Consider the following 20,485-nt stretch of genomic DNA (forward strand, 5'->3'; position numbering starts at 1 on the left):
TCTTTTGCCTGCGAGGCCACTTTTGCTCAAGGGCACCTTGCTCTGCGCGCGGAGGTGGAGTTCAACCTGCCGGTGACAGACTAGAAAGATTGTTCTTATCAAGCCGGTTAAATAAATAATAAATCTCACCGCTATTTTTTTTTTTTTTGTCTAAATCTTTACTCTATTTTTTTTTTAAAGTGTTCTTTTTTTTCTTTTTTCTTTCGGCTCACAGAGGCAGGGCTTGTGTAGGGCACGTTGACCTCAGGCCGCGAGTGCGACGCCGGATTACTCCCCTCCACATTCCACATGTTATCTCCAACTCACAGCTCCAGTTGGCTCCCCCCCCCCCCCCCCCCCCCCACACACCCACACCCTCTTTTCTTTTCTCGTCACTGGATCAGATAACAACTCTCTCTCTCTCTCTCTCTCTCTTTCTTTTTTAAAAGTATCTCTCGTTACCTTTGTCTTTTCAAAGTAAGAGCGAGACGGCGACAAGGGGGAGGAAGCGGCGAGGACAAAAAAAAACGGGGGAAGTTGAGCAAGACTCACCCCTCCCATTCTGCCCGCGCTCCTCCTCCATTATATCCCCCTCCCTCCCTCCCTCCCTCTCTCTATTCTCTCCTTTAACTTTTATCACTTACCTGTCCAGTCCCCCCCCCCCCACATATAAACTCCTCCCCCTTTTTTCGTCCCCAGAACAGGTAGGTCAAGAGTCGGTATAAAGGTATGTTGACGTGAAGCGGGCTGTTCTTCTCTTCTCTGGGGGAGTTGGAGGAAGTCGCCAGCCGGAGAGAGAGAGAGAGAGAGAGAGAGTGAGAGAGAGAGAGTGAGCGAGCGAGAGAGGCGGAGTAGTTTCAATTTAAAGACAATTGTATTGACTTGGATTCCAGACTTGCGACCATGGGGCTGGGAGTAAGTACTGCAACTTTCTCACGTGGTCTTTCTTTCATCCCTTTCATCTTCAGTTACTTAAGTTACTTTCTTTTCTTTTCTTTTCTTTCAAAAACAACTTTCCGTGCAACATCTTTAAATGATTAACAGGAGTTTGTGTCACTATTTGAACGGCGCGTTCTGCCCGACGACGGCGTGCAGAAAATAGAAGGAAGCGGTTCATTTTTCTCCTTTCTTTTCTTCTTCTTCTCCTCTTTTCTCTCTCTCTCTCGCTCTCTCTCTCCACTCCAGAGAGGGAAAGATGAGTACAAGCTGGCGGCGACGTCGGACGGCGGCAACAAGAAAGGCAAGAAGGGGAAGGGGGACAAGGACATGGACGACCTGAAGAAAGAAGTCGACCTGGTGAGAGTTAACAACCTGTTTTTTTTATTTTATTTTGGCGGTCCACCCCTCACCGGTCACATGACATGTGGCCCCGTGTTATAAAGATTACCGCTTTGAACCGTCACATGTTATTAAGGAGTCGCACAGCTGTAATTACCCCCCCCCCCAGAGCCGTGGTTATCTCGATCGCTCTCTGTCTGGCTGTTAACACTCCCGCAGTCATCAAAATAAAAGCTCTCCCGATTCCTCTCGGCTTCTGAAATGTAGATAATTTTCGGCCGATGTCAGCATTTTTTTTTTTGTTTGTTTGTTTGTTGCTGAGGTCACTTCCCAAGGTCAGCGAGGTTCAACTCAATAAATAGGCAAGATGACGGATTAATGCAGGGAGCATACGTTTATTTAAGTTTTAAATTAAAAACATTTTTTTAATATATATATAAAACCGCAAGAATTAAAAAAAAAAATCTTTATTCGTCCTTGACAAGGTCACGAGAACTTAAAAAAAAACATGTCTATGTCGTCAACCGTCCAATGAATTTTCGACAATAACTTCAAGACTTCAAGGTCAAACCGTGTGGCGTCGCAGTTTCATCACAATTCCTCGGCGGCACCGCCTTTCTTTGAAACGGCGGCTTTTCTTTGAATGTGTACAAAACGTCCCCTCAGCGGGTTATTAGGCAGTAAAAATGGCACCTCAGTGACGTATTAAACTGCTAAAACTGTCCTCCGGGGTCGCCTTAACCATGTCTCAAAGTCCGGCGCCGAAGGACATCTCGTCGCCATGGCAACCGTATCGCCAACCCAACCCCGGCATATCATTTACCGCGATTAACGACTTTGACGTGCCGCCGAAAGGTCGTCACGGGCGATGGCTTGCAGCATTTCTGTAGTTAAATAATAATCGGAGGGCGGGTTAACGTTTTATTTTGTTAATAAGTTATTTACCGACGCGTCAAAGTCCGGTGTGGGAAGCGTCCGTCCGACTGAGGCGTTTAAACGATTTGAACTTGACAGCGAGTCCCTTTTACACGACAACGGCCACTTTCGAGAAACGATCCGCGTCAAACGCTTTAAGTTCCTTCTGCACATGCTCAGTAGGACAATGGCAACAATGGCGGCCTCCAGCTGTGAAGAAGCGAAACTTTTTCCCGGAACAAAAAAAACGATGCGTTTTCGCTCGTCGTCGTGTGAATGCAAAACTTTTCTGAAACTCAAACGACAAAAACAGTGCTTTTCTCGACGCGCCTTTCCAAAATAAATGCCCAAAAATGACGAGTTCTCTTCGCAGCATTGTCTTGTAAATGCAAAACTTTCCCGGAACGGAAACGCAGAATATACGTGTATTGTTGCATAAACGCAAAACTTTTCGTAAATTAAAAGACATGCTTAATTAAAAACTTCGCGTAAACGTGAAACTTTTCAGAAACGAAAATGCCAAAATGTCAACGCAAATTTTTTTCTGAAATCAAAAAAAAAAAGCGCTGTGTTTTCATTTGAAACGTTGTCGTGTAAACGCAAAATGTTTCTGAAACAAAACTACTATTTTCTTGACGCACCTTTCCAAAATAAAAGCACAAAAAATTATGATTTCTCTTGCAATGTTGTCTTGTAAATGCAAAACTTTGCCGGAACAAAAACACAGAATTAATGTCTTTTAATTTGAAACGTTGCATAAACACACATCTTTTCCTAAAATTAAAACGATGCATTTTTACTCAAAATGTTGGTTTTTTTAATCCCCAAACTTTTCCGAAACACAAAAATGAGGCATCCTTTGCTTGAAGACCCTGTCGCGTAAACATGAAACTTTTCAGAAATGAAGACGCTAAAACGATGCCTTTTCACTGAGAACGTTGTTTTCTGAGATTTAAAAAAAGCTGTGTTTTCACTCAAAACGTTGTCGTTTGAACACAAAAAATGTCTACCAAATGAAAAACACGTTAAGGTGAAACTTTTCGAAAACAAAAAAAACTCAACAGCTTTGCGTTTCCAGTTGAAACATCGCGTAAACATGGAACTTTTCAGAAACGAAAGCGCCAAAACGATACATTTTCACTGAGAACGTTGTTTTCTGAATTTTTTTTAAAAAAAGCTGTGTTTTCACTCGAAACATTGTCGTTTGAACGCAAAACATTTCTACCAAATGAAAAACACGTTAACGTGAAACTTTTCGAAAACCAAAAAAACTCAACAGCTTTGCGTTTCCAGTTGAAACGTCTCGTGAACGTGAAACTTTTCAAAATAAAAGGACGTCGTGCAGCTTTCGTCGTATCCTAACTGTCAAACTGTAGCGTTGCGCGGTTCTTTCTTTGAACTTAATGCTATTCATGTAGCGCCGTATCGAGGGGGGGGGGTTTAAGTCCAGCATGAGAATGTATTATTGGAAAAAAAAAAAAAAAAGTGGGAGTCAGATGTTTGGCCAAATTGTAGAAACCAGTCATCCAATGTGGGCGATAACAAAAAAAGAAAAAAACAGTGTAGGCTGATGAATTTCTGGCTTCTGCTTTTGTAATGAGTATTCATTTCTCTCTCACTCTCTCTCTCTCTCTCTCTCTCTCTCTCTCTCTCTCTCTCTCTCTCTCTCTCTCTCGCTCCGCAGGATGATCACAAGTTGACCTTGGATGAACTCCACAGGAAATATGGAACCGACCTGTCCAGGGTGAGCGCCGCCACCGCCGGCTGGAGGGGTTAAAAAAAAAAAAAAAAAAAAAGCATGCAAAAGAGGTCATTCCAACACAGATGCTACTGATTTGGATGTATGTAAAACTTAAAAAAAAAAAAAAAAAAAAGGAGTCAGATTTCAAATAGTAATCAAACCCATTTTCTTTCTGCTTAAAACCATCACAAATTTTCAAAAATTTTGCCAGACATTTTGGTCGTTTGAGTGGATTTCAGCTTGAAAAAGACTAAATCATTCAGAAACGATTAGAATAATAAAAAAAAAGCGATTTTTGAAGGTTAATTTGGTTAAAAACTTAACAATAACACTAAAAAATACACTTTCTACTGGGCAATTTCTTGGGTATAATGAAATACGGGCATAATTGGGGGGGGGGGATTAATCCTGTTTAATGCTAGAAATCCTCTTACTTATTGAAAAAAAAATGTGATTAAATCAAGATGAGCTCGTTTCGAAAAGCACATGAAGTCGATATTGTGCCGGTTTGAATGGACTGTTACTCTGCTTTTTGTCATTTTTTTATTTTATTTGTATAAAGGAGGCTGCACAGTTTGCCCCCTTTGGCCTTTGTAAAAGCGCACACACACACACACACACACACACACACACACACACACACACACACACACACACACACACACACACACACACACACACACACTAAATGCTTGACTGATGCTGATTACCTGCTGAAATCTGATCTGTCTCCGTTTGGCCCAAAACAAAGGCTTTATACATTCACACAGGAACACTGGTCTTGTGGACCGTACCAACTTGAGCAAGAGGTGGGGGTGTGGATTGTTACATTTTGCATTTTCAGTTACACTTTCTATACGCTGAAGCAAAAACGGATCTGTACGCTGAGAAAAATTAAGAAAATTCATCTTAACTGAGTCATGAAATTGCTGACTTTTCACTTGCTATTGTTGCATAAATGCAATTTTTTTTTTTTTTTACAAAACGACAATGCAAAACTCCAAATTGCAAATCATCACGGAAACATGAAACCTTAAACTATTAAACAATGATGCATTTTTTGCACTTGTTGTAAATGCAACTCGTTGTAAATGCAATTTTTTTTTTCCAAAAGCGGACATGCAAGTTTAAAAATTTTTTATAAAAAATTGCAATTTATTAAATTGATGAATTTTCAAAAAATTTGCAAAAAATCATGCATCACTAGTTTCAGGAAAAATGAAAAAAATGATGCGTTAACACTTGAAACATTGTTCCGTAAATGCAAAACCCCCGAATTGCAAATCGTCATGGAAACGGTAGTTTTTCACTTGAGACGTTGTAAATGCACTTTTTTTTTTCTTCCCCCAAAGCAGAAATGCAAGTTTAAAAAAAACAAAAAACAAAGAAACACAAGTGTTATTAAATTGATGAATTTCCCCGTGAAACATTGTCACGTAAATTTGACAAATTTGTGAATAAAAAAAAAAAAATCGTGCGTCGCTAGTTTCAGGGAAATGAAAAAATGTTGCGTAAATGCAAATTTTTTTCAAATTGTCGCTTCACGATGTGAATGCAAAACTTTTCCAAAAAAAAAAAAAAAAATGCAAAAATGATGCGTTTTCACACAAAAAGTATTCATTCTTACTTTGTCGCAAAAAAAAACAAAAAACGTGAACGCGTCAATAGGGAGCGCATAACACAAAATTACCCATAAGCCACCAGTGTTAGCAAGCGCCACAGACAAAATACAGTGTTTAAGCGAGGGCTCTCAGAAGCTGTGTTTTTCCCATCTAATTGAATCGTATGGGAGAAAAGACGCGGGTGTAATTGTAGGATTACTTCCCGCTGTAATCCCGCTAATAGCAGTGTACCTGTTTACAAAACTGAATTGTGTTTATCCAGTTTGGAGATGAGGCCAGAGAAAGCAGGTACGGAACTGGCTCTGCCGGTTTGTCCCGGTTTACGAAAAGCGACACACGTTCGCCAGCCAACATGGCGACTGATTGCGGAGGACGCTCACCCCCCCCCCCCCCTCCCCCCTTGTGTTTGTCTCCAGGGCCTCTCGTCCTCCAGAGCGAAGGAGATCCTGGCCAGGGACGGCCCCAACGCCCTCACCCCTCCCCCGACCACGCCCGAGTGGGTCAAGTTCTGCAAACAGGTGCGCTTTTTGAATAGTCAAATTGAACGAGAATGCCCCCCCCCCCAAAAAAAAAGATCCGTCATGACCCCCACCCCCCCGGCGTACTCTTCTTCCAGCTGTTTGGCGGTTTCTCCATGCTACTGTGGATCGGCGCCGTCCTCTGCTTCCTGGCGTACGGTATCCAGGCCGCCGCGGAAGACGAACCCGCCAATGACAACGTGAGTATGCAATTTTGGGGGGAAAATGGCTTCCAAGATGGAACTTTTTGAAAATTTTCTGTCTTCGAAATGGTGAAAAGTGCACTTTTTTTTTTTTCTAAATGCTTTGACTCTGTCGCCGCGGAAAAATAGGGGAAAATGCAACTTTGAAAACTTTAAAAATTTGAAACTCAACTTTTCAAAAATGGCACCCAATGTGCGATATGCTACTTTTTGAAAATCCTTTGACTTTGTCTCTATGAAAATAGAGGGGGAAATGCAACATCTTGAAACACTATCTCCATCTAAATGGGGGAGAAATGCAACTTTTTGGAAATGACTCACTATGTAGAACTTTTTGAAAGAATAATGATGTTTTTCTACAGTGTTATTATTAATAGACGTCAGTCACCGTAATAACAATCTCACACTGTCGTCTGTCCATACAAATGTCTATGTGGTTGCATCACCAAAACAACCAACACCTCCACCTTGTGGCGTGGCATGCTAACTACAACTTTTTAAGCGTTTATGCCTATTCATGTCAATGGACATCGTTTTCCAAACTTTGCCATTTAAACGTCCAACTTTTCTGAAATTATAGTGTATTTTCACTTGAAAAGTTGTCCTGAAAACAGGGCCTAAATGTTCATTAAAAAAAAAATGACCCCCCCCCTCCCTCCTCAAAGAAAAGCTAACTTCTCTTATCCTGCAGTTGTACCTGGGCGTCGTGCTTTCTGCCGTCGTCATCATCACCGGCTGCTTCTCCTACTACCAAGAGGCCAAGAGCTCCAAGATTATGGAATCCTTCAAGAACCTGGTCCCACAGGTGAGATCTTCGAACTCTGAACAGTCGTCTTTCCATAGAACGTCCACATCGAGGTCATCGTATGTTGAAATTGTGACAAATACCAGAACATGTTGCACAATTCTAAGGGAGTAACTTGTGACACAATCGTCCATTTGTCATCTGACCTCCTGAACCCGAAGGCCTGCTCCTTCGTGACGTTCAGTAAAGTCAACGTTTGACCTTCGCTTTCGCAGCAAGCCCTGGTCATCCGCGACGGCGAGAAGAAGAGCATCAACGCCGAGGAGGTGGTGGCCGGAGATTTGGTGGAGGTGAAGGGAGGCGACAGGATCCCCGCCGATCTGAGAATCATCTCCGCTCACGGCTGCAAGGTGATGGTCGTCTAAAGTCTTCAGGGGGTCGACTCGCGCAACGCGCAATCTCAATGGTTCCAGTTTCTTAGTCTTTCCCTTTGCGTCGTTCCTTCTTCCTCCCTCAGGTGGACAACTCCTCCCTCACTGGCGAATCCGAGCCTCAGACTCGTACCCCCGACTTCTCCAACGACAACCCTCTGGAGACCAGGAATATTGCTTTCTTTTCCACCAACTGTGTTGAAGGTACCGAACAAGTGCTATTGAAGAGTGTTTTTTGGGAGATCGATTCTTTGGTGGGGGATTTACCTGATACAGTTGGGGATCAAGAAATAATCTACTCTTCTAAATCCAGGTGCTGCCAAAGGAATCGTCATCAACACTGGAGACCGCACCGTCATGGGTCGTATCGCCACCCTGGCTTCCAGTCTGGACACCGGGAAAACTCCCATCGCCAAGGAAATCGAACATTTCATCCACATCATCACCGGAGTGGCCGTCTTCTTGGGGGTGTCCTTCTTCATCCTCTCCCTCATCCTCGGGTACGGATGGCTGGAGGCCGTCATCTTCCTCATCGGGATCATCGTCGCCAACGTGCCCGAGGGTCTCCTGGCTACCGTCACCGTGAGTCCCGCTTCCGAAAAGAGGAATCCGACGCCTGGTTAGCCGAGTATTGACACGCCATCTCGTCTCTAGGTGTGTCTGACCCTGACCGCCAAGCGCATGGCCAAGAAGAACTGCCTGGTGAAGAACCTGGAGGCCGTGGAGACGCTGGGCTCCACCTCCACCATCTGCTCCGACAAGACCGGCACCCTGACCCAGAACCGGATGACCGTGGCCCACATGTGGTTCGACAACCAGATCCACGAGGCCGACACCACCGAGAACCAGAGCGGGACGTCCTTCGACCGGAGCTCGGCCACGTGGGCCGCCCTGGCCAGGATCGCCGGACTCTGCAACCGCGCCGTCTTCCTGGCCGAGCAGAGCAACGTGCCCATTCTGAAGGTGAAACGACTTTCCCTACAAAGCGCCGACCGTTTTGCTCCCGTTCATCCTTTCAAAAGAGTTTAAATAATTGATCAGTTGTCAGTAACGTTATCCTCTGGTGTTGTAAACAATCACAGAGCAGATTACTTTCTAGGGTCTTTTGTCCCTCGATGAAAACATTTGAATTCGATGATGCACGCAAATTCATCATGAGGCGCGGTGACTGACGCTTCCGGGGACCCAAGAAAATCCAGCCGCGCCGTACTACAAATCTTTTTAAAAGCCACTCAACATAATGAGAGACGACTTCAGAAATATGTCGCTGCATGCTACTGCCAAAGAGCCATTGATTTATCACATAAACTGAGAACTGACGAGTCGATTACGTTCTCAGCGTGATACACCCAGGGTGGGTTTTTATAGAGTAATCTGGCACACGACGACATACAAAACGCCCGTTATTTACATGATTTCAGGTTCATTGACCAAACTCTGCATTGTTTCTCGTGAACTCCACAGCGAGATGTGGCCGGTGACGCGTCTGAAGCTGCGCTGCTGAAGTGTATTGAACTGTGCTGTGGATCCGTCTCCGGCATAAGGGAGCAGTACCACAAGATTTCCGAGATCCCGTTCAATTCCACCAACAAATACCAGGTAAAATCAATCAGATCAACCACGCAGAACATGTATTGCTGTGTGGCAAGCCAAGTGTCGTTGCACAGAGAGGATCCCTAGTGGCCAGGTACCGACACGACAGGCCCAATGATTGTGTGCTTTGAAAGAAATCGACTCTCAAACTCTTTGTTTCCACCACAGCTCTCTATCCATAAGAATTCTACTCCCGGAGAAACAAAGCACCTGCTGGTGATGAAAGGAGCCCCCGAGAGGATCCTGGACCGCTGCTCCTCCATCATGATCCAAGGAAAAGAGCAGCCTCTGGATGAGGAGATGAAGGACGCCTTCCAGAACGCGTACGTCGAGCTGGGAGGACTCGGAGAGAGAGTGCTGGGTACGACGGAGCTTCTTGCTTGGATAAGGACTCGGCCGATGAAGACTTTTTTTTTTTAAACTCCCGTTGACCACGTCTCGTCTTATTCAGGCTTCTGCCAGTTCCACCTGCCCGACGATCAGTTCCCAGAGGGCTTTGCTTTTGACACCGAGGAAGTGAACTTCCCCACCGAGAAGCTGTGTTTCATTGGCCTCATGTCCATGATTGACCCTCCTCGTGCCGCTGTGCCCGACGCCGTCGGCAAATGCCGGAGCGCCGGAATCAAGGTATGGAAATCTTCCATATCGATGGATAACTGGCATCTGTCATTTCCTGTCACTAAGTCTTACCTTTTCCCTTTCAGGTTATCATGGTCACAGGCGATCATCCCATCACTGCCAAGGCTATTGCTAAAGGCGTGGGAATCATCTCTGAAGGCAACGAGACAGTCGAAGACATCGCCGCACGCCTTAACGTTCCAGTGTCAGAGGTCAACCCAAGGTCAGTGTCCTTCCCTCGACCCTTCAGACTCGCTTCGGGTACTTTCTGAGCATAATGTCTTCGATATTTCCTTACAATGTAGCTCTTAAGTGGCACAACTGTCAATCTGGTTCATTTCAGTCCTGATGAGTGCAAAGATTAAATCACTGCTGGCTAACGAGGTCCTCCAATCTACTTAGCCAAAAAAGCTTTTACCGTTAATTCACTGCAGACAAATAAATCTAGATGTGTGTCGGAGCCAGTGGACTTGCTGTTTCTTCCTCAGCAGGCTGAGTTTCAAATGCGGAAAGTTCCTCATTCCAATTATTTCTGCAAAGGCCCGATTTTGCCCTTGCCTTAAAACTACAACATGGAATTACCGCCATTCCTACAATTTCCTTCCCAGGGATGCTAAGGCCTGTGTCGTCCATGGCGGCGAGCTGAAAGAAATGACGTCGGAGCTCCTGGATGACGTGCTGAAATACCACACTGAGATTGTGTTCGCCAGAACCTCGCCCCAGCAGAAGCTGATCATCGTGGAAGGTTGCCAGAGACAGGTCCTTATCCGAGCAACATGGTGGCGGCCACGCCGAAATATGTGGTTCAATTTCATGTGGGACGTCCTCTAACCACTTTGTTTTGACAGGGCGCCATCGTGGCTGTGACCGGCGATGGTGTGAACGACTCCCCGGCTCTAAAGAAAGCCGACATCGGTGTCGCCATGGGTATCGCCGGATCCGACGTCTCCAAACAGGCCGCCGACATGATCCTGCTGGACGACAACTTCGCCTCAATCGTTACCGGCGTGGAAGAAGGTGAAAATCTAAGTTCCGTGACTCGAAATGCCGGAATCAGCCCTCCAGATGCTAACTCTACTTGTGCTCAGGTCGCCTGATCTTCGACAACCTGAAGAAGTCCATCGCCTACACCCTGACCAGCAACATCCCCGAGATCTCCCCCTTCCTCCTCTTCATCATCGCCAACATCCCCCTCCCCCTGGGAACCGTCACCATCCTCTGTATCGACCTGGGAACCGACATGGTGAGGACTCGGGATCTTTTTTGAAAAAGCTCCCTCGACTTTGTGATCGGCCTCCGTTGACGCGTGCGTTCCCCCACCAGGTGCCCGCCATCTCCCTGGCTTACGAAGCAGCCGAGAGCGACATCATGAAGAGACAGCCGCGAAACCCCAAAACGGACAAGCTGGTGAACGAGCGGCTCATCAGCATCGCCTACGGACAGATCGGTAGGGAAATACCTCCAGGGATACCTACCGATCGGTTAGACCGGGGGCTGCAACCTGCGGCTCCGGACGCCCTTCTGCAGCGGTTCCCTTTCCAAAATTAGACCTAAATTAACACGATATCCTATTTTCTTAGTACTACCTAGAAAATTCCACAAGGCTTTGACATGGCTCTGTTGGCCATAAAGGCTGCAGACCCCTGAGGTTCGACTGTATAACATTCCGATGAAGCTCAGTCGAGCTGCTTTCCTCTCGTCAGGCATGATGCAGGCCACCGCTGGCTTCTTCACATACTTTGTCATCCTGGCTGAAAACGGTTTCCTCCCCATGGACCTGCTGGGTATCCGAATGCTCTGGGACGACAAATACGTAAACGACCTGGAAGACAGTTACGGCCAGCAGTGGGTGAGTCCCGTTTGTGCGACTGTGTCGGGTCCAAGTTAAGTCTGGACTTGTTAAAAACTCTCTCTCTCTCTCTCTTTTTTTTTTCTTCACTTTCCCGCAGACATACGAGCGCAGGAAGATCGTGGAGTTCACCTGCCACACGGCGTTCTTCGCCAGCATCGTGGTCGTCCAGTGGGCCGATCTGATCATCTGCAAGACCAGGAGGAACTCCGTCCTGCAGCAAGGAATGAAGTACGTAGACGTTGAGAAAGTACCATGAGGGTGGGGTTTTAGTTCTGGGGCCAAATGAGTCCACAATTTATCTCAAGAGTACCGAACCAGTCAAAAGTCGGTCAATGAACTGGACAACCCGTTGTCTGTCTTTCGCCTTTTGTTTGACGCCTCTGAGCGACAAACTGGCACTGATGGCGCTTTTCCACTCGTCCCTCCTCCGCCTCGCTCGACTTGACGCGACTCGCGAGTGACGCGTTTCCACTACGTGTTAGTTCCGCGACCAGGTACTTTCGTGGTACCAGCTGGACCGAGGTTCCAAGCGAGCTGAGACGAGGAGAGAATGTGACGTTCACCCGCCGCTTGTGAAACCCGACCACAATAAAAGCGTCTACAAACGCGTAGTAGACGCACAGAAATATACCCCGTGGAGAGCTGCGGTGTTTTGGATTAACTGGTTCCCCTGTGAACTGGTGACCGGCTTCCCCCAAGTGTCCCCTTTTCAGCAGCAGATTTTAAAAAAACCCGACCGAAACCCGTAGCTCTCCTGGCGAACGCCATTTAACCACATTTCTGTTTAAGCACCGTTTGTTGGTCTTGTGTTAATATCAGCTGCTCGCGGCTTGTGGCAGAGGTCACACGGGGGCACCAGTGAAACCGTAACACCGGGCTGTGAAGCACGATCATAACAATCCACATTTCGTAATAAACCTACAAAAATATTTACTATTTAATTCATCATTTGAGCTGATTTCCAGTGGATGGTCGCACTATATTGTAACGGAAAACAACCGAGGCTTCGTTTTCATATTTAAAAAAAATATTTTTTCTGTTTTTTTTTTTCCTCACAGGAACCGCATCCTGATCTTCGGACTCTTTGAGGAGACAGCGCTCGCCGCCTTCCTGTCGTACTGCCCCGGCATGGACGTGGCCCTCAGGATGTATCCTCTCAAGTGAGTAAAGAAATAAACGCAAAAAAACACAAATCTCAGGTTCGCTGCCAGCCGGAGCTTCCGCGGTGTAATTTAGGTCAGTCCTCTTTTAAAGATGCGTTCAAAAAAAAAATTGGCCACGATGTGGCGTCGCCGGTAATTTCCACATCAGAGGCAGATGGAAGCACCAGGCCGAGTTTAACGAGATTCTTTCGCCTGGTGGGGGGGGGGGGGGGTGTTTGGAGAGGGGGGGTTCTAAGCTCATTAGCTCGGGAGTTTCGCATTCAGCACAAAACTCTTCCTCCCCCTGTTGTTCGCCGTCTTCCTCCGCTCCTCTCTTTCCTTGTCGTCTCCGCTCGCCTCTCATCTCTTTCACTTCGGTTTCCTCTCTGCTTCTTCACCCTTAATCGCACGCCCACTCTCTCTCTCTCTCTCTCTCTCTCTCTCTCTCTCTCTTTCTCCTGGTGTCTTGATGTTTAACTAACTCTGGTTTCTCCTTTCCACCTACTTCTCTCTCGCTTATTCTATTTCTAATTGCCGAGACGATCGCAGACCCCTCCTGTATATCATGCGATTGCCGTGGATTTTTTTTTTTCCCCGAAAATGTATATTCCGTTTTATTAAGGATGTCAAATCTGAAAGCGAAATTCCGGTGGCTCCAGCTACAGAACCTTGTCGGGGGTTTTTTTGTTCAAAAATGACCAACTTAAAGGTGCGTCTACGCGTTCCAAGTGGAAACACGAGACGGCGGCGGATGGTCATGAGCCTAACCCTAACCCTATTGTCCCGCGGTGTTTTTTTTTGTTTTGGTTTTTTTTTTACCTGCAGTGACATTATTACGATTAACGTGAGCGACGGCCACTAAAATCCGTCGCCTGGATTCCGACAATTCATACAGATTATATGCGTATATAACTCACTCTCTCTCTCTCTCTCTCTCTCTCTCTCTCTCTCCTCTCTCTCTCTCCTCTCTCTCTCTCTCTCTCTTTCTCTCTCTCTCTCTCTCTCTCTCTCTCTCTCTCTCTCTCTCTCTCTCTCTCTCTCTCTCTCTCTCTCTCTCTCTCTCTCTCTCTCTCGCCGTGGATTTTTTTCCTCGAAAATGTTATATAACCCCCTTATATTGGTATGGGACGAGACCTTCCTCAGATTGCGGTTCCGTTTTATTAAGGACGTCAGATCTGACAAAGGAAACGCGAAATTCCGGGCGGCTCCAAATATAGAACCTTGTCGGTTTTTTTTGCGTTTACAAAAAATTACAAACCTAAAGGTGCGTTGACGCGTTCCAGGTGAAAACACGCGGATTTTTTGGAACCCGCAGTGACATTAGTCTGATTGACGTAAGCGATTAACACCATTCAAAGTCATCGCCTGGATTCCGACAATTCATACAGATTATCTGCGTATATAACTCTCTCTCTCTCTCGCTCGCTCGCTCCTCAGGCCTTGCTGGTGGTTCTGTGCCTTCCCCTACTCCCTCCTCATCTTCCTCTACGACGAAGCAAGAAGATACATCCTCAGACGCAACCCAGGCGGTGAGACCTCCACACACTCTCCTCGTCTCTCCAAGCAAACGGCGGTTCTAAATAGACTCGTTAGAGTGAATTCGTACACACACACCGCCGCCACAGACCAGTGAGCGCGGGGTCCAGATGGCACGGGGGCCCCGGTGGTGGGGGGGGGGGTTTGCACCCTCAACCCGGGCCGTGGTTCACGCCTCGTTCCACCCACACAGAGCTGAGCGGTGAACCAGCGGGCCACTTTACAGTTTTGTGCCTCCGCTCGCCACCTGAGGCCCCCGCGGCACAGATCAACGAGCATTCCACACACACACACACACACACACACACACACACACACACACACACACACACACACACACACACACACACACACACACCCGCCGCTTCACCGACTTCTTGTGCGGAGGTACAAGAAGCAACGCGGACGTCCGCCCGTTTCGCCGTTCCGCCTCGAAGCGCGATTCCAAACGGCCCGATCGATGAGGTCATCGGCTCACGGCGGATCGAAATGTCGCTGCGGCTCTCAAGTGGCGTCTCGCTCACGCCGTCGTGTTTCTTGAAATCGCCGCATGCGTGAAGCTGCAGCCTTACTGGTATCCTGGGTTTAGGGAGGCACCGATACCAGGAGGAGTACAAAGCTTTAGATACTGGCCGATACCGACTATTGGTATGAGTACTAACCCTGATGTTTTTGCCGATACCAAATACCGATACCAGGACTACCCTTTAGCAACTGGCCGATTTCAAGTATCAATACGAGTAGTAACCCTGATGTTTTTGCCGATACCAAATACCGATACCAGGACTACCCTTTAGCAACTGGCCAATTTCAAGTATCGATACAAGTACTAACCCTGATGTTTTTGCCGATACCAGGACCACCCTTTAGAAACTGGCTGATTTCAAGTATCGATACGAGTACTGACCCTGATGTTTTTGCCGATACCAAATACCGATACCAGGACTACTCTTTAGCAACTGGCCAATTTCAAGTATCGATATGAATACTAACCCTAATGTTTTTGCCGATGCCAAATACCGATACCAGAACTAACCTTTAGCAACTGTCCGATTTCAAGTATCAATACGAGTAGTGACCCTGATGTTTTTGCCGAAAACAAATATCGATACCAGGACCAACCTTTAGCAACTGGCTGATTTCAAGTATCGATGCGAGTAGTAACCCTGATGTTTTTGCCGATACTAAATACCGATACCAGGACTAATGTTTAGCAACTGGCCGATGTCAAGTATCGATACAAGTACTGACTCTGATGTTTTTGCAGATACCAAATACCGATGCCAGTACTAACCTTTAGCAATTGGCCGATTTAAATTATCGATACGAGTACTAACCCTGATGTTTGTGCCAATACCAGGACTAACCTTTAGCAACTACCCAATTTCAAGTATCGATACGAGTACTAACCCTGATGTTTTGCCGATGCCAAATACCGATGCCAGGACTAACCTTTAGCAATTGGCCGATTTCAAGTATCGATAACGAGTACTGACCCTGATGTTTTTTGCCGATACCATGACTACCCTTTAGCAACTGGCCAATTTCAAGTATCGATACAAGTACTAACACTGATGTTTTTGCCGATACCAGGACTAACCTGTAGCAACTGGCTGATTTCAAGTATCGATACGAGTACTGACCCTGATGTTTTTGCCGATACCAAATACCGATACCAGGACTACCCTTTAGCAACTGGACAATTTCAAGTATCAATACAAGTACTAACCCTGATGTTTTTGCCGATACCAGGACTAACCTTTAGCAACTGGCTGATTTCAAGTATCGATATGAGTACTTACCCTGATGTTTTTGCCGACACCAAATACCAGGACGAACCTTTAGCAACTGGCCGATTTCAAGTATCAATACGAGTAGTAACCTTGATGTTTTTGCCGATACCAAATACCGATACCAGGACTAACCTTTAGCAAATGGCGATTTCAAGTATCGATACAAGTACTAACCCTGATGTTTTTGCCGATTCCAAATACCGATACCAGGACCAACCTTTAGCAACTGGCTGATTTCAAGTATCGATCTGAGTACTGACCCTGATGTTTTTGCCGATACCAGGACTAACCTTAGCAACTGGCCGATTTCAAGTATCGATACGAGTACTAATCCTGATGTTTTTGCCGATACCAAATACCGATACCAGTGCTAACGTTCAGCTACTTGCAGATACGAGTACTAACCTTTAGCTACTTGCCGATGCTGAGTGCCAACACAAGTACTGACCGACGGCGAGTTGCAGATACAGAGTACCGATTTGAGTACTAAGCGTTGGCAACTTTCCACATGTACCTTGCTGAACCACGATGTCACATAATACTCCCCGGGTTGTATTGGGCCGATACCCGACACTGGTATCGGTGCATCCCGGCTTGGATTTGTCTGTGAAAGACAAAAAAATCCCTAATCCTGTCTCCTTTGGTTTCCAGGTTGGGTGGAACAAGAGACATACTACTGAGTCAACATTCGCAGGAGGACTGTTCCATCATTATTTACTGCCATGTTACATATTTGTTTGAAACACTCGACCCCCCCCCCCCCCGAAAATAAAACGACAAAAAAACATGGATAAGTTAAGGATATTTTGATGTACATGTCACTCACAATAAAACATTTCCATGCCACTGTACCCTTGCATGTTTCTTTACGCTTGTATTGTCATCCTGGCACTTTGAGTCAGGATGGTTGTTGTTTGTTTGTTATTTTTCAAGGTTCAGTAAATACCTACCGGTGAGTCGGGTCCACTGACCCGTGCGGTGGATTATCCACTGCGACAGTTCTCTTAACTTCAGATAGGAGAGTTTTAAAAATAGAACGATCGTTCTGAATAGGTCTCGACCTGCTTCTGCCTCGAAGCTTCGTAATTTCAGGGTTTGAACATGGAATCTCCATGGAACAGGTGGGGGGGGGAGAGGGGGGGGGGGGGGTACACGCAACTTTTTGAAAATGCTCCGACTTGTTCACTGTAGGAATGGAGGAAAAGGCAACTTTTTGAAAATGTCTCGATTCCATCTCCATGGAAATAAGCGAAAATGCAACTTTTTGAAGACGGTCCTTCTATTTGGAAATGGGGGAACAATGCAACATTTTGAAAACCCTCTAACTACATATCCATGAAAATGGGTGGGGAAATGCCATTTTTTTGAAAAGGTTCCAGATCCGTCTCCATGGCAATGGTGGAAATGGCAACTTTTTGAAAACGCTCCATCTCCGTCCAGACGGATGTCTGTATTCTTTGTGGTTGTGTGTGTGGTTCCATTACAAAAACAAACAAACATCGCCAATTTGTGGCTGTTTATGTGAACTACATCGTTTTTAGCGTCTCTGCTGTTGCTGCGTAAACGGACATTTTCAAAAAGTTGACTATGCACACATAAAGCGATGTGTTTTCACTTGATATGGCCTTATTTTTATCCATCATCTTGAGTGCCCCCATCAAAGAACCTTTATTTTGAAAGTCTTTCCATTGTTGTGTGGAATTTCAGATGAGAATCTCTATATTTTTGCGAAGCGTGTCGATAAATCAAACCCATAGAGGAACTTTGTCTCAAATATTCGAATTTATGGACTTTTCCCAAAAGTATACGCAATGTTATACACGTCAACTGCGCCGCCCGCGCAGCACTCGCTGAATGTTACTGCTGGACTACGTCAAATTAAATCACGTGAGAGGAGCGATCATGTCAGCGTTATCACCTTTTTAATCAGTCATTTCAAAGGGTTTAGCAGATATAATGACAACAAGCCTGTCAGAGCTGCGTGCGTGTGTGTGTGTGTGTGTACGTGTGTGTGTGTGTCCATTATCTCAAGAGCCAATCGTGTTTGCGATGGATCGCTCTGTTGACCGCTAATGCAAAAGAGGCCCTCGGTGAAAATGAACTGAGCCACTCCATTGCAATCTACTGTGTGTTTACCCTGATCACTACTGCGTCCTCCCATGTGTGTGTGTGTGTGTGTGGTCTCCACTAAAAACGCAGAATACCCCTCGTGTCGTTCGCCCCCCCCCCCCGTCTCTCCTCCGAGCCAATCGGTCGGCTCCTCTCACAGCGGAGGGTCGCTCGGCGGAGGACGAGACAAAGGGATGGAGGGATGAGACGACAGGAGGAGAGAGCGAATCGATGCGATGGGCGACGAGGAGGAGCAGACGTTCCCCTCCATTCTTGGGAAAAAAAAAAAAAAAAAAACAACCTCAGATTATCGAGGCTTGTTTTCGCGGGGCATGTTTGTTTTTGTGTGCTTTTTTTTTGTTTGTTTTTTTTTACCAATAGCAGACAGAGCATTATGCCTTCATCCCCTCCCTCCTTCTCCTCTTCCTCCTCCTCCTCCTCCTTCACAAGCAGGGCCCCTGAACGTGCCTGTTGCTATGGCAACTCATTTGAGAGCCATCTCTCTCTCTCTCTCTCTCTCTCTCTCTCTCGTGCGCCAACATCTAAATAAAATCTCGGCTATTTATAGAGCAACACAGGCAACACGCGAGCTGCACTTATCTCACATGCATGAATGTGGGATTTTAAAAAAAGAAAAAAAAGAAATACAGTCGACATGTAAGAAGGGGGTGTAGGTGCCTCCGTCATGCCAGGACGTGATGCCGCGTGTCCATCTGGGCTTTTCTTTATTTGTTTGTTTGTTTGTTTACACCCGCTTTGGGTCGTTTTCGATCCACGGAAAGTTGAAAGTGGGTGACCGTTTTTTAATGTTCGTCCCCGATTTAAAAAAAATCAAATAAAATTTAAAAAAAAGGGTCAAGATGCAAACGGCGGCTCCCGATAGCGCAAACCGCGATCTGCCCCCCCTGCACGTTTTCTGGTGGCCGGAGTAAATCCAGGGATGAGAGAGTAAATCTCTCATTTGTGTTTGGTGGGGATGAAAGGGTTTAAGAGCTGTGGGAGCAGAAGGTTTGCTCCGGCACTGGGGAAAACGGCACGGTGCCTTGTCGGCAACGGAATGACCGATGGGCTCTAAAAGAGTACGTACTCTTTTTTCAGTCTTGGGTCATTTTGAGTCCAGTGAACTCGCACCCCCCCCCCCCAAAAAAAAGCAGCCATATTTGATTTTTCTGCATCTTTATGTCAAGCCAATGCGTCCAGAGCGACGGCCGAGGTCGGATTTTCTTCTGGGTGGAGAAGCGAGGTGTGAGAAATTGGTTGCCCGCTATCGGCAACGGACAACCTTGCCGAAGGGAGGTGTCAGCGATCTCCGCTGTTCAGGCAGGAGAGGTGTGGAGGCCTCAGGAGTGTGTGAGGAGTTTGGAGTTTTTCAGTGTTTGCTGGGGTGGTTTTTTTGTGCTTTTTTTTTTTTTTTTTTTAGCACTGGAGCTGAAGTTTGAAACTTTACGAAAAGGGAATCAAGGCCAAGTGAAAACAGAAAACTTTGGGGCGTCTGTTCGCGGTGGCTGGAGTCACTGCAGACTTCACTATTGGGGAACGACTTCAAAGGTGGAACTTTTTGAAACCGCTCTCTGAGTCCCGTCTCCATGGAGACTGGAGAAACGCAACTTTTTGAAAACACTCCGACTCCCGTCTCCATGGAGACTGGGCTAATGCAACTTTTTGAAAACACTCCCAACTCCTGTCTCCATAGAGACTGAGAAAATGCAATTGTGTTTTGAAAATCATCCAATAGAAACAGAGGAAAATGCAAGTTTTTGAAAACGCTCCAATTCCATCTCCGGGGAAATGGGGGGGGTGAATGCAACTTTTTGAAAATGCTCCAACTCCGTGTCAATGTAAATAGAGGGAAGCGCTACTTTAAAAAAAAAAAAAATCCCAAGTAATTATCATGAGATATTAGCATCACCAATTTTTTATTAATTTAATAATAATCTATGTTGATAATGTTTTTATTGTGACACTAAAAAGTGTGTTTTGAAATCTAAGTAAAATCCAGGGGCTATTAGTATTAGTATTATTATTATTATTATTATTATTATTTCTACAGTTTTGCCAATGTTGATGGATAAATGTGAGGTAAACATCAATGTTTTCTTCATATTATATTAAAACAAAATAAATGTGAATTATTATATGTATGCTGAAGTTTCTGTTTAATGTTATTTATGTTGATTGTTTGTTGATTGTTTCCTAAGAGTGTGCTTGAGTGTGTGTGTGTGTGTGTGTGCGCTGCATGGCGAGAGAGCGAGAGAGAGTGAGCGATATTGAGAACCAACACGCCCAAAAAAGGACGAGGCCCCGCCCCTTATCGTGGCGTTACCATGGCAAACGGCGTCGACGTCACAATGGAAGGAACGCCGTCTATAAGTATTGGAGGCGCTGCCGCGGCGGCTCGCGAGCTCGGATG

The 20,485-nt window shown here is 45.9% G+C and overlaps 1 protein-coding gene across 1 annotated transcript; it reads left to right on the plus strand.

Moving 5' to 3' along the window:
• The first annotated feature begins 675 nt into the window (after positions 1–675).
• Positions 676–16,805, plus strand: LOC308147443 (sodium/potassium-transporting ATPase subunit alpha-1). Its single transcript, XM_080519578.1, has 23 exons — positions 676–894; positions 1,165–1,275; positions 3,857–3,916; positions 5,952–6,053; positions 6,152–6,253; positions 6,948–7,061; positions 7,277–7,411; positions 7,519–7,636; positions 7,746–8,014; positions 8,087–8,395; positions 8,897–9,031; positions 9,194–9,386; positions 9,477–9,652; positions 9,730–9,866; positions 10,252–10,402; positions 10,492–10,660; positions 10,732–10,886; positions 10,967–11,090; positions 11,347–11,492; positions 11,593–11,723; positions 12,554–12,655; positions 14,075–14,166; positions 16,618–16,805. The coding sequence occupies exons 1-23, from the start codon at positions 883–885 to the stop codon at positions 16,644–16,646; spliced, it is 3,072 nt and encodes a 1,023-aa protein (XP_080375704.1). The 5' UTR covers positions 676–882; the 3' UTR covers positions 16,647–16,805.
• The last annotated feature ends 3,680 nt before the right edge of the window (positions 16,806–20,485 follow it).

This window comes from Blennius ocellaris, assembly GCF_963422515.1.
Source record: "Blennius ocellaris genome assembly, chromosome: 24".
Lineage (NCBI taxonomy): Eukaryota > Metazoa > Chordata > Actinopteri > Blenniiformes > Blenniidae > Blennius > Blennius ocellaris.

What these genes read in the sequence shown, in the direction of transcription:
- LOC308147443 (XM_080519578.1), top strand. An exon ending in GTGTCAGAGGTCAACCCAAG is followed by an intron (nt 9,867 to 10,251) that starts GTCAGTGTCCTT and finishes TTTCCTTCCCAG; the next exon opens with GGATGCTAAGGCCTGTGTCG. An exon ending in GTCCTGCAGCAAGGAATGAA is followed by an intron (nt 11,724 to 12,553) that starts GTACGTAGACGT and finishes TTTTCCTCACAG; the next exon opens with GAACCGCATCCTGATCTTCG.